We start from the raw sequence: 14,320 nt of genomic DNA, 5'->3' as shown, positions 1-14,320 counted from the left end.
ATGCTAAAAATTGAACATGCCTAAGAACTTAAATTCTTAAAAACCCTGAGACAAATAAACCTTCGGTTGCCATTCTCCCTGGTTAGCTGCTTGTTCACAGCAGCTCCATAATTTTGAGATGCTTAAAGGTGAGATGATGCCATAGGCACCAGGATAAGGAGCTGGTGTTCCAGTTTTGGGGAGGTTAAAAAGGAACGATCTTGGCCAGGCATGGCAGCTCAAGCCTGTAATCCCAGCACTTTGGGAGGCTGAGGTGAGAGGACTGCCTGAGCCCATGGGTTCAAGAACAGCCTGGGCACTTGGCAAGAACTCATCTCTACCAAAAAAAAAAAAAAAAAAAAAAATAATTCGGCTGGGCTTGGTGGCTCAGCCTGTAATCCCAGCACTTTGGGAGGCTGAGGCGAGTGGACTGCCTGAGCCTGCGGGTTCAAGACCAGCCCGGGCAACTTGGTGAGACCTTGGCTCTACAATAAATCAAAAATTAGCTGGGCATGTTAGCGTGTGCCTGTAGTTCCGGCTACTTGGAAGGCTGAGGTGGAAGGATCGCTGGAGTCCTGCAGGTAGACGCTGGGGTGGCCATGAGAGTGCCACTGCACTCTAGCCTGGGCCACAGAGTGAGACTCCAACTCAAAAAGAAAAAAAAATTATCTGGGTGTGGTAGCACGCACCTGTAGTTCTGGCTGCTTGGAAGGTTGAGGTGGAAGGGTCACCTGAGCCCAGCAGGTTGATGCTGGGGTGGCCGTGAGCATGCCCCACTCTGGGCGACAGAGTGACTCCAACTCAAAAAAACAAAAACCAAAAAAAGGAACAATCTTAAGGGCCAGGAGACCTGGGTTGTTGTCTGATTCTACTGTTAAGAGTCACATGACCTTCGGTAAATCACTTAACTAGGATCCATTTTTTAAATCCAGAAAACGTACTCTACAACTTCTAAGGTCCCTTTCAGAAGGCTCTGGTGTTCTACAAAGGGAGGATTTGCCATCGGAAGGTTCCATGTCCAAGTTTCACACCTGAATGCCATGTTGAGCTCCCAGGTGACAATGGACCATGTAGCTGCAGATTCAGAGAAACAGGCTGGCCTGTCTCCTATAGCCCTTTGCTGCATTATTGATCCACCGTCTCACACTCTGTATTTCACTTATTTGTATCTGCTTTCTTTATCTTTCCATACTACACAGAATATAAACCCCATAAGGAGAAAGATTTTTATTTTAGTCACGCTGTATTGCCAGAACCTAAAACAGGACCTGCATATAGGTAAACACTTACATACTTGTCTAAGAATGAATAAATAGCACACGCACACACACACACACACACACACACACACACACACACACACTCTGCATTGTGGGTTACATTCATCCAAAGGTTATTTACCTTGGCCCATTTTAAGTGATAAAATCTGCCAGTAGTTCATACTCGATTTGGAAGAAGTGACTTTTGATAACTAACTAATCGCATGATTACTTGCCTAGCCAAGGGACAGAGCACCTTGTCACCTAGATTATCCCTGGACACATGTGGGCTCTGAAGTCCTCAAAGGTACGAAGGCAGGACTCTGATTTTGCAAAGGACAGAGTAAATTCCAAAGAATGTCCACATTTATGGAGATCATTAAAACAGAATAAAGCTACATTGAAATACAGATGCTTGCTTCATATAAACCTTACAGGGATATAATTCAAATCCCTGACTTATAAACATGAAAAATTACTACACATTATAGCCTTTAAATGTCTCCTGAGAAAATAAAAAGTTTTAAACATTAAATTCTTGACTACACATGCACTTTTTGCAAAGATGATTAAACTAGTAATATAAAGGAAAGAAAAGCTAACCTTTAGCATGTGGTTTTTTTTTTTTTTTTTTTTTTTAGTTCAGGTCTCACTCTGTTGCCTAGGCTGGAGTGCAGTGGCACACAGCCTTGACCTGAGCTCAGGCGATCCTCCTGCCTCAGCTTCCTGAGTAGCTGGGACTACTATGTCTGGCAAATTAAAAAAAAAATTTTGTAGAGACAAAGTCTTGCTATGTTGCTCAGGTTGGTCTCAAACTCCTGGGCTCAAGCAATCCTTCCAACCACCTTGGCCTCCCAAAGTGCTGGGATTACAGGTGTGAGCCTAAATACATGTTCTTTGAGAATAAATTATTATAAAACAGTTCTGATTTGCTTTCCCAGTATGAAAGGGATGATTTTGCTTTCAACTAAACAGTAACTTTCTTCAGGGTTAAGGAAAAAAAGTCTTGGAAACAGTAACTTGTGAACGAAGCAACTTACTTCAGTTTCTCTGCTTTGAACTGCTGGGTACAGTCATCAAATAGCTTTTGGTTCATCTCCATGAAGAGCTTCAGGGCGTTGTATATCAAGCCATGTATTGTTCTGAAAAGAGAACTACACGGTGAGCCCTGAACCATGTGTCTCCATCGACCCCTCTCCTCTCCAAACTCAGGCTGCTTCCTCCTCCCACGCCCCACGTTTCTCATGCTTCTACACTCTAGTAAAGGGCCTGTGTGTGTGGGTTTATTCACTTTGTGTTCTGAGGGGCCTCACAGTCTACTGTCCCAGCTGGCAGTGGCCGAAGCCACAATGCTTGGAAACAATAAAAAAATGTTAAAACTAGAACAGATATAATTAAGACATTATAAAGAGGACAACAAAGGCAATACTTTTTTTTTTTTAAGTTGGAGTTTCACTCTGCCACCCAGGCTGGAGTGTAGTAGCACACTCACGGCTAGCCTCAAGCTTTTTTTTTTTTTTGAGTCTGTCTCACTTTGTCACCTAGGCTGGAGTGCAGTGGCATGCTCATGGCCACCGCAGCCTCAACCTGCTGGGCTCAGGTGATCCTTCCACCTCAGCCTTCCAAGTAGCTGGAACCACAGACGTGTGTCACCACGCCCAGCTAATTTTTGGATTTATTGTAGAGATGAGGTCTCGCCAAGTTGCCTAGGCTGGTCTCAAACCCCTGGGCTCAGACAAGCCTCTCGTAAAGTGCTGGATTACAGGGTGAGCCACAGTGCCCGGCAATGACAATACTTTGTCCGTTTCTTCTCAATCTTATTCACTAAGGACAAAAATTAATATTAATAATTTTATTATTAGCCAAAGTAGAGCAAGTCTCACACAGTGGCTCTCACAGGACACATGTCAGCAGCGCTCAAAGGACCACCCTGAGAACGGGGTGGCCACTGTGTTCCCGCTGGGGCTGAACCCCCTGTGCATCTCGTGACCTTCAGCTCCTCTGGAGGAAGCCTAGGGAGAAGCCTAGACGACACTGCTGTGGAAGCCAGCAGGGCAGCAGCTGCAAACACATGTGCCTCTAAGTGGCTTGAAAAGAAGGTAAGGAAGTAAAGTCAACCCACACTGTTCCTTCAAGTGGAAGTCCACAAAAGCATTGCCGTTTTAATTTCTTAACTGATACTTAGACTTTGGATTTTTATTCAAAAGGAAGCAGCAGCAAAATGTGCAACATATGAGAGTGACGAGAAATGCAGAGAGGTGGCTCTTTCTTACTTGTTCCAGTGGGTCTTTGAGTTGCGGTACAAGGATGGAAACATGATGGGCAAAATCTTTGCTGCATTGTCACTGATCAAACTCATGATGTACTCATTGTTCCAATAATAGAGTGCCCGCTCTGCCACCTGAAAGACAGCAAGTGCGTGACTGCCACAGGTGACCAGGCTCAGAGACAGCAGGCAGACATCTGTGCTATTGAACCTGCAAGTTGGGTCATGAATTACACTGATCAGAAAGCTACGATTATTTCTATATATTCAAAATATTCTAGATTATAACCCTGAAGAGTCTTCAATGAAGGCAGATAAATTCTTGTACACCAAGAAATCAAGAACATTGTCCCTTATTTCTCCATTTATTCAATAAGTGTTTATGCTAGACTTCTGGGCTGGACATTGAGAATACAAGTCAAAGGAGCTCATTCCACCCATCCATTCCCCTTCACCTCCATGTCATCCACACACCTAGAGTACGCAATGTGTGTTCCACGTTGAGGACTCAGCATCTGACAAAGCAAGGCAGAAACCCTTGCCTCCGTGTGGCTTACAAGCAAGCAGGGAGGAGACAAATAGTGGGTGAGGATGGACCCATTAGAAATAAGCATATGGCAAAGGACAGCAGGGAAGAGGGACAGGCAGTGGCGGTAGTGTATAGGGAGGTGTGGCTTCCAACTAGGAGGAGGTGACACCTGAGCAAGGACTTGAGGGAGGAGAAGACCTGAGACGCCAGCACAGCAGCTGGCTGAGGACCAACGAGGAGGATGTGAGGGGTGTGAACGAGCCAGGAGCCAAGGGCGCCGAGGTGCATCACAGGGCCTGAGTGTGCTGGCCCTTGCTCATGGAAGCCACTGGAGGGTCTCCCATGTTTATTACTAAAACTCTCAAACACACATAAGGTGAAAACAACGAATGCCCACCACCCTCCACTCAGACCTAGCAACTGTTCACATCTCTGTCCTGTTTGCTTTCTTGGTCTGTAATCAACAAGCACACATGCACATTCTGCAGAACTGTCTGAGTGTTTGCAGCAGTCACCAGGACACATGGCCTGTCCTCATCACAGCACACAGTCCCTAGAAGAGGAGCTTCTCCTATATAACCACATGCTGTCACTACACCTATATCTACACAGATGTGACAGCAGCACTCAGAGGCTCTGGGCCGAGGGGTATGACATTTCTGCTGCCAGAGTCGACAGCCTAGAGATTCTGAGACTATGGTGCGGTGTGTGCAGGAGGATGCTGGGATGATGATGGGGGAGGCTGTGCTGGATTCAGCAATCAGGGATGATTCCTCAGAGGTAGTGAGCCAGGATGAGCTTTGCAGAATAGGAATGAGCTAAAGGGGGAGGGACAGGCACACATGAGAACACAGAGTGCGAGTTCAAAGCAGTCACGACTGCACTCATGGCTTCTGGGAGAATACTTATTTAAGAGTTCAGTGCCTTATGTTTTCAAAGGCATCTGCCTATCTATTACAAATACATGTGGGGGTAATATCTTAAGCCTGATTCAGAAAATAGGTTGAGAGGCTCGGTGGTTTGAGTTTTGAATTTTTTTTTCAGTTCTGAGACGGGCAATTTTTTTTTTTTTTTTAATGGAAGAAAAATCTAAAAATTAAGAATGGTCTGGCCTCATGTGTCTATGTCTGGAAAGACTCTGGAATGGACTCTGTGCTGATCCGGGTCCTCCAACAACCAGAATCCCAGATGGACTTCAACGTGCATGGGGGATACTGGTACGTGACAGTGAGGCAGGCCTGAGCAAGGTGCTGCAGGCTGGAGTCTTCCACCGAGCGGTGGGGAGTCCCAGAGCCAAACTCGCCTGCCAGAGGTGTTGCAGCCTACCTAGGCCTCTTTTCAGGCTGTTCTTGATGGGGGTGGCTGTGGGAGGTGAGGTCTCGGTGCACGTGTGGGACATGTCCCATCACCGAGCTCCTTGCAGCTCATGGTCACCTCGAACTCTGCTTTATCCATAAACCTGGAGCCCTCCCACTGGCTTTTATTCAAAGTGACCCATGATGATTCTGTCCAGCCCTGTCTTCTGGAGGTATAATCGGACCTGTATCAACAGCTCATTTTGCATCTAGGGAGGGGATCAGGATTTTAGGACACTCTGTGACTCAGTCTCTTTGTGGTGTTCCCACACTCTGCTCTGGCCAGTGCCCGTAGAGCTGACCCCTGTAGTTTCTAGGAAACCACATGCCTTTCTGCAACTGCTCACAATGTCAGTTTTTTTTTTTTAAGTTGGAGTCCTACTCTGTTGCCCAGGCTGGAGTGTAGTTGTACACTCAGGGCCTCCCCAGCCCTGACCAGTTGGGCTCCGGTGATCCTTCTGCCTCAGCCTTCCAAATAGCCAGAACTACAGGTGTGTGCTACCATGCTGGGCTAATTTTTGATTTATTATAGAGATGAGGTCTTGCCAAGTTGCATGAGTTGGTCTCGAACCCACAGGCTCAGGCAATCCACTCGCCTCGGCCTCCCAAAGTGCTGGGATTAAAGGGTGAGCCACCGAGCCTGGCCACAATGTCAGTTTTGGAAAACACTATTTTTCTTTCCTATTTCCTAGTGTGAAAACTCAGACATTTCTAAAACAAGAAGAGCCTGATAGTTTGCAGCAGATGAGACTGCCCCACGACAGTCCCTCCTGTAACTCACGTCTTGGTCCCTCCTGTGACCCATGTTCAGCCTGTCTCGTGTGAGTCTAGCTGCCTTGTGCCACACAGACAGCTGCTTCCTCTTCTGTCACCTGGTGTGCTTTCTCGTCTTAGTTTTGTTGGTTCCAATAAACTTTTCATAACCATCTGGAAAGGCTCGATTTGGAGGATCCCTCATCCTTGCAGCCAGGTATCTCCCCAAGAGCTTCCGGAAGCCACTGCATGAGCCTGGTGACCCTGCTGCTCTGCTGTAAGGGGGTGGCACTGACACAGTTTCCCTCTCCACGGCGTCACCAGCTCCCTGGACACCAGGAGGCCTTGCTCCTCTTACGCCTAGGTTTCACCTAGTTCACGATGGGTGCACGCTCAATGATGCAAAGGAATGGGCAGCTACTATGTCAGAGGGAGGAGGACAGGACAAAAAGGTCAGTAGGGGATGCCTGTGAAAGAGGTGACAAGCCAGGGCTACCTTGAAGGGTTAAGAAGAAAATAAGAAAAAGAAAGTAGAACACTGACTGACTACTGTAGTAGGCCTGTCATACAGGAGCTTGGCAGTGACAAAAACCAGAACTATTAGCTTTTTTTAAATGGTAAAAGGAATCAAATGTAAATGATGTCAGCAATGAAGCGCTCACGAAGGGAGAGCATTTCAGAGTCAGTGGCTTTGATCATCATGCTATGTATTAATATGGATTACTCGAGTGTGTAAAATAAGGTTTTATGAATATGGAAGGACACCAAAGATCAAGACAAAAACAGCTTTATAGAGAGGCCATTTTAATCACTATTATTGAGAAAAGTGTTTCCAGTGATGGGGATAAGATGTTAAGGTATATATCATAGAATTCAAGTTTTAGCATCTTGTTTTGAAATGTAATTAAAACAAACACTTGGATTTTACCTTTCAATTACACGAGAAGCAAACCATGGCCAGCTACAACTGAACCTCTCATTTCGAAGAGAACATTCTGGAAGCTTAGTGGGCTGTCCAGTCTACATACCTGGAAGTGTGGGCTGGAGACACACTTGGCTAGCTGCCGGAAGAGAGGCTCCATGATCTTCACAAACTCCGATGGCTCAATGACATCCAAAATCTCCTCTAATTCGTTTAGGAACATTACTTCTTTTGGACTGTGAGTCTTTGGCCAGTATTTAAGAAGTGCCATCACCACCTACAAAAGAAACCACACATGGAGGGATGCCCATGAGGACACAATCCCTGTGAGGGAAGATGTCTGTTTTCATGAAGGTGGCCCCCAGGCCAAGCAACAGAATAAGATGCTGCTGCTTCCTCACAGAAGGAACAGGGATTCAGTAACTGGCATGTGGGTTTTTAAATCAGAAAAATAGGTCTAATTTTTAAAAATCCACTCATTCATTCAGAGATAGGGGTCTTGCTATGTTGCCCAGGCTGAACCTGAACTTCAAATGATCCTCCCATCTCAGTCTCCTGAGAAACTGGGACTACAGGTATGTGCCACCACATCTGGCTTAATTTTATATTCTTTAGAATCACCATTTTAACTTATGTGACCCACTCTATCTGATCAAACACCATTTCATTAAGAGTCAGTTCCTTTAAAAAAAGACAAAAAAACCCCACAAAAAACCAGTTAGGAGAATTTTGAGAGAATAAGATCGATGGAGAAAACACAGAATATATGAATTCATATGTACATTTTAGTGTGGAATAGTCAGTTAGTTCTGAAACCATTGGCCAAATATATACATATGCACAACCCATTTCTTTCTCAAATTTATCGACCACCCATATATGTATATTTACACACAAACATACATATACATGTATGCATATATAGAGTTTTCAACTGTGTTAAAATATATCAAAAAGAATGACATGAACTAAGTTGTTATTACATCCATAGGTGCTGCAGTGGGACCTGCAGTGGGGGTGCACTGTGTCCTGTGTGTGTACACCCACAGGCGTGAGCCACAACTACTTGAAGAACATGGGACCCACAGGGAGCACGCAGCAGCGGTGGCTGTAGCTAGCACTGCCACCAGCCAGAGGGTTCGTGTTGCCAGCATCCTGCCAGGCACAGCCAGTCAGATGGCAATGGTTTCCCAATCTGTGGGTGTTGGGTGCTTTATGTCCCTTGCCAAGTCAGACAGCTAGAAAGGGTTTCCACTGGGCAACCTTTCTTTCTTTGTATGTTCCTGTAGTTTCCAAATGTCCTACCACAAGCATATTAGAACAGAATACTGACTGTGACTCAGTGTAGACTCAATACTATTTCTAGAGTTTAGCTGTCTAAAAATAGGTCTTTATGTATAAAGTGCATCACACACTCACACACACAGCTGTACAAGTGCAGGCCATCGATTTAAAGCAGCCATTTAGCCTAATCACTGCAATACTGTGGCCCCTCCACCCAGTCCTGTGCCAGGACAGGATCACCATGGAATCGCTACAAATGCCAGGGCTCTGAGACTGGCTGGTGGTTTCCACTCACCAGTCATTCCAGCTCCGCAGATCACACCAATTCACTGCTAAGCAAGGCAGCCTTCTAATTGTTGGAGTGGTCAAAAAGCAAAGCAGGCACTTAAAAAACATTTGCTTAGGGCAATTTTGTTTTGATGCTTTGGCATCTGGGCTCCTGGACAATTTTTTATAATATTATACTTTCAAAAACTCTAAAATTTACATAAGAAAGTGCTACAAGTTTTGATGTATGACATAAAAACTGCAACATTATTCTAAATACTCTAACAACTTCTAAAAATGCATCATTGAATTGATTTCTTCCTACTTCTAGCTCCAAATTATTTAATAAACATGTATTGGCTGAGCTCGGTGGCTCAGCCTGTAATCCCAGCACTTTGGGAGGCCAAGGTGAGTGGACTACCTGAGTCCGCGGGTTCGAGACCCGCCCAGGCAACTTGGTAAGACCTCATCTCTACAATAAATCAAAAATTGGCCGGGCATAGTATCGCACGCCTGTAGTTCCAGCTACTTGGAAGGGTGAGGTGGAAGGATCACCGGAGCCCAGCAGGTCAAGGCTGCGGTGGCTGGGAGTGTGCCACTGCACTCAAGTCTGGGTGGAGTAAGACTCCAACTCAAAAAAACAAAAAACAAACAGAAAAAAACATGTATTGTGTCCTTACTATACTTTGTGGATTAGAACCACTGAAAAGGATCTAGCAGATGCAAATCACTTCATAAATGAACCACTTCTTTTCACTTGTCAAATGAAATTTTATTAGAAAAAATATGTTAGCACATTCGCGACTGATAAATTTTCACTTTTCTAATACTGAGAGCAGGTAAAAATAAAAAAAACCCCTGAAACTGGTTGCCACAAATTTCTGTTGTGAAGCACAAGTGAAATGGTCTTTTCTAAAATGTCACCTTTTTCACAACACAGCTGAAAATTGCAGCTATATCCGGTATTTGCTTCAAACACCACTCTGACTGGCATTCTGTACTTCGTGTTTTTATTTGGATTATAAGCCCAAAAAAGGCTTCCACAATGAGGTATCATGAATTCATCCAAGGAATGTTCTTGTTCAGGTTTGCACAAAGTGATGAACTTATTTAAAACTTAATTTATTATGGATTCAATTTTGCATAATCTGCTTGGATATGACTGCATTTCTACATTATTAGAAAAATACAAAAACTGCAAAACCTGTAGGAATCTATTTTGGGTCATTATTTTTGAAAAGAGAGGCTTCATCATCGATGGATGTGTTGCCCAATAATCATGTACTGGGGTTTTCTCCACTTGTCTCATCAAAATATTTAATGCTTAAATTCTTTCATCTCAGACGCTGTAGTATGGCTCCACTTTTTTGATTTCTTTGGACATTTATATGTGTGGTACATGTGATCATAATACCTGTTAGTTTCAGTTGCGATCATTTCTATAAAGTCATCTCCAATAAACAGTCCGACAACTTCACTTATACTTTGAAGACCATCTGGAAATACCTCGATACCTGGATTACCCATAAACACTCCTAAGTTCCTTTTTGAATCATATTTTGTCCACTCAATGTCTGATTCATTCTCACCAGTACTGGGTTCACTGTCATAGATTATCTGTGTTATATTTCTTCCTTAACATTGCATCATTACATCGCTGTCTGTCTTACTATCACTAATAAGTTCACTGGATTCATCTTTGACCTCAGAAATCTCATCAGCATATATTTCTTCATTTTTCATAATTCATAATTATGTTTAACACTGAAGCATGAAAGCCCTGAAATAGCAAAATGCAAGTTTACAACACTAATCACAACACAATATTATGACCAACTTGCAATTTTACCAGCTATGCAAATCAATAACATTGCACAGTCGATATCAGATAATTATCTCAATTAACTTTCTCCTTGCCTACTCATTTTCAAGCAAAAGCAAAATATAACAACAAATACATATGAAAACGTTGCAGCATTCAGAAACAGAATGTGCAAGGACACAAATTCATGTCCATGGCAACCAGGAACAGAATTTGGAATGATGTAAATTCATGGCAGCGGTTACGAATGAGTTAATTTGCAAGCTCTGTGAGCTCTACCATACAATTGAGCCAGCTATTCCATTTCTCTGGAATAGTTAATTATTTCTGAACTCAGACTCACACACAGGACTTACTTTGCACACTAGTTGGAATGGCCTGTGATCAATACCCAACTATTTCAGTTGCTTTACTGTGACAGTATTTTGCAGAAGAGGGTGCCTGCTCAGGAATGCTAATCCGAGGCAACAATGGCTGTTTGCTGCTGGGTGCAGTTCAAGGCACTGCGTTCTCCTTTGGAAGCTCAGCGGGCTGTCCAGTCCCCGGCGTGGGTAGGCGAGCCCAGGTGGGTATGCCAGCAGCCCCAGCCTCGCGTCCTGGGGAGTCCCCCTCCTCTCCTGGCACACCAGGGAGAAAGAAGAGGTGCCACTGGACCATGTAGTAAAAGTGGCCTAGAGACAGGCAGTGAAAATAGAACACAATTTCACTTCTGTAAGCTATCTGATTAGCCTCTGTTCTTTCAACAGCAGTGAATGTGTTTAACGTGCCCAGAATGTGCTCTGTACACAAAAATATTAATTACAGATGACAGACAGGGGCAAATGTTCTTTATATCTAATCTTTTAAATGAGTCATACTTTAAGCATTATTGAGCCTAGACACACGATGATTTCAGAAGAGTCCCTTTGGTGCAGGCCTGTAAGCACACCAAGTGTCCTCACTGCTAGCAAGTGGACGCACACTTCACAAGAATCTAGGTTTTTATCTTACTATTGACAATTTTTCGATGATGAGGTAAGACAGAATGGCCTTTGTGTTTTCATAAGACATGAATTTCAAAGGAAGAAATTTACTGAGATGAGAATCTGAATGTTTTTAATATGCAGAAAAGGAATCTGCTTGATAAAGCCAGGATAGTACTGTCATATTATCAGTGCAGCAGAAAACTAAGAAATGGGGGAATATCAGGGATGGGGTCTGTGGAGTTTGTGGCTTCTTGGTGCTTGTGCCGAGTCAGAGACTTGCCCGTTACAGCATTTATGATGCAGCTGAAGTCAGCATACCATCTCCTTTCTTCTTCTTTTCTTTTTGAGTCGGGCTCTCACTCTGTCACCCATGCTGGAGTGCAGCGGCACCATCACAGCTCACCACAGTCTCGACCTCCTGGGTTCAGGAGATACTTTTGCCTCAGCCTAAGTAGCTTGGGACTACAGGTGTGTGCCACCATGCATGGCTAATGTTTTTTTATTTTTTATTTTTTCATTTTTGTAGAGACAAGAACTTGCTATATTGCCTCAGGCTGGTCTCAAACTCCTGGGCTCAAGCAATCCTCCCACTTGTCTCCCAAAGTGCTGGGATTATAGGCGTGAACCACTGTGCCTGGTGTCTTGCCTTCTTTTACATGAATGCAATTAAGAGCTCTTACTCTTGCATAGTTATATTCACTTTATTTACTATATTAGTGGGAATGAAAAACATTTACAAAACTTTGTCCACTTTCATACTACTTTTAGATGAAAGAGAGAATAGAGTGGGGCCCATTCACTGAGATCTCGCTGGAGCAGGATTAGGGCTCAGGGTCGGACAGTGGACGGGGGCAGAGACGCCATGGGGAGCAGCCTGGTGGGAGATGCCTCAACCTGTGGTAAACTCAGCGTGTCATTCGGTGAATCCTTTAGCCACTACAGGAGTATGAGAAATATGCACAAAGAAAAATCATAAAAGCAAACTTTGCATACTATCACTCTCCTTCTACCCGGTCCCTTTTCTTTTTGAACAGAAAAAGGTGGGGTTGGGTAGAGGGGATTTTTTTTCATATTACTTTCTCCAGTAAAAGCTCTCACCCTTTAGTTTGGAGAAGACCTCAAACACAGACAGAGTAATTAGGGCATGCAATCACTGGAGACAAAACAGCTAAAAAGAATCCCCAATGGGCTTTTTTATTATTAACACCATTTTGCTTTTCTTTTCCCCATCTAAACATGTCTTTAGTCAAAGATAAAAATAACACATCTTTACCCCAAACAAGAGTCAGAACCTTGACTGCTGAATTATGATAAGATCTGGTACATTTCCTTGGAAGCTTCCAGAATCTCAGGCAGAGCTGAGGTGAAGGCATCTGCAGGCCTGAAGTGGGAGAGTGCAGGGACATGACACTCTGCGAGGAGTTGGTGGGGGGCAGGGGGTGATGGAGGATGGCTATGCAGTCTCTGTCACCTCTCCACTTTGCAGAACAAGAGCCTTTCCCAAATTTTGTGAAATTTGTGGGTAAGATGGGGAAGTCAACCCATATAATTTAAAAGTTTATAAGAAAGCAGAGCCCAGAAGCCAGTTTAACTCAGGAATTCAATATTAAGAATTTTCCATGTAATTTTACTCTAAAAATTATAATCTCACAAGAGAACTGTGAAAGATAGGTGAAGGGACAGAAAAGACTCAAGAGTGATGATGTCAACCTTTTCTAGTCTAACAGTAACTTTTAAAAGAACATTCAAACATTTAAACTGGCTACTGACACTCCCTTCCTTAGTCATTAGTAGGAAACAACCCAATTTTCAAAATGCCCACTGGATTTAAACAGACATTTCTCCAAAGATATACATGGTCAATAAATGCATGAAAAGATGATTATCATCGTTACAGCATTAGTCTTTAGGAAAATGCAAATCAAAACCATGATGAGACACCGTTTCACACCCACTAGGATGGCTACAATTAAAATAAAATAAATAACGAGCATTGGTGAGGAGAGACTGGAGCCTTTGGACATTAAGAGGGGGAGTGTAAAATGATGCAGTCACTGCATAAAACAGTATGGCAGTTCCTTAAAAAGCTAAACATATAATTACCATAATAATTTAGCAATTCCACTTCTGGACATATAGGCAAATGAAGGAAAACAGGGATGTGAACAGGTATTTGTACATGAATATACAAACAGCAGCATTATTCACAGTAGCTAAAAGGTGGAAACAATCCAAGCACCCACTGATGAATAAATGGATAACAAAATGTGTTATATCCATATAATGGAGCAGTATTCAACCATCAGAAGGAATGAAGTTCTGGTATATGATACAACGTGGAGGAACCTCGCAAGACATCACGTTATGTGAGATAAGCTAGGCAGAAAAGGACAAATATTTTATGATTTACTTATGTGAGATACTACACCAGTCAAATTTAGAGACAGAAAGTAGATCACAGGTTAGGAGGGCCTGGAAGTTGGAAATTATTGTTTAATGGGTAGAATTTCTGTTTGGAATGATGACAAAGTTTTGGAAACATAGTGGTGATGATTGCACAATGAATGTAATTAATGCCACTGAGCCATAAACTTTAAATGGTTAAAATGTTAAGTTTTATGTCATATATATTTTACAATTTAAAACATTCATAATGTAATATACCAAAAACCTTTCCACAGTACACTTTACATGGGAAAATTGTACAAAATGTGAATTATATCTCAAAAAAGTTGTTTAAAAAAAGTTTATTTGAATGATTAAGTGGCATCTGACATGTCTGAATTTGTTAACCTTGCCTACTTTTTGTTTTGAGTCAGAGTCTCACTCTGCTGTTCAGGCTGGAGTGCAGTGGCATGCTCATGGCCACCCCAGCATCCACCTGCTGGGCTCAGGTGATCCTTCCGCCTCAGCCTTCCA

General features: G+C 43.2%; 1 protein-coding gene across 7 annotated transcripts in view; it reads right to left on the bottom strand.

The window, feature by feature from the left end:
• Positions 1 to 14,320, bottom strand: part of PPP2R5C (protein phosphatase 2 regulatory subunit B'gamma) — a 158,551-nt gene that overhangs the window by 16,775 nt on the left and 127,456 nt on the right. For all 7 annotated transcript variants that reach the window (XM_021715565.1, XM_008064075.1, XM_008064077.2 and 4 more), the window contains 3 exons: positions 7,170 to 7,340; positions 3,512 to 3,639; positions 2,279 to 2,380 (listed from right to left, as the gene is read on the bottom strand). In XM_021715565.1, coding sequence (XP_021571240.1) covers positions 2,279 to 2,380; positions 3,512 to 3,639; positions 7,170 to 7,340 — 401 coding nt within the window. The remainder of the gene's footprint in view (positions 1 to 2,278; positions 2,381 to 3,511; positions 3,640 to 7,169; positions 7,341 to 14,320) is intronic.

The sequence above is a fragment of the Carlito syrichta genome, unplaced genomic scaffold (genome assembly GCF_000164805.1).
Source record: "Carlito syrichta isolate Samal-C Ts95f unplaced genomic scaffold, Tarsius_syrichta-2.0.1 Scaffold307187, whole genome shotgun sequence".
Lineage (NCBI taxonomy): Eukaryota > Metazoa > Chordata > Mammalia > Primates > Tarsiidae > Carlito > Carlito syrichta.
The sequence above is the reverse complement of the archived record's forward strand: the minus strand, read 5'-3'. Positions and strand labels throughout refer to the sequence as shown.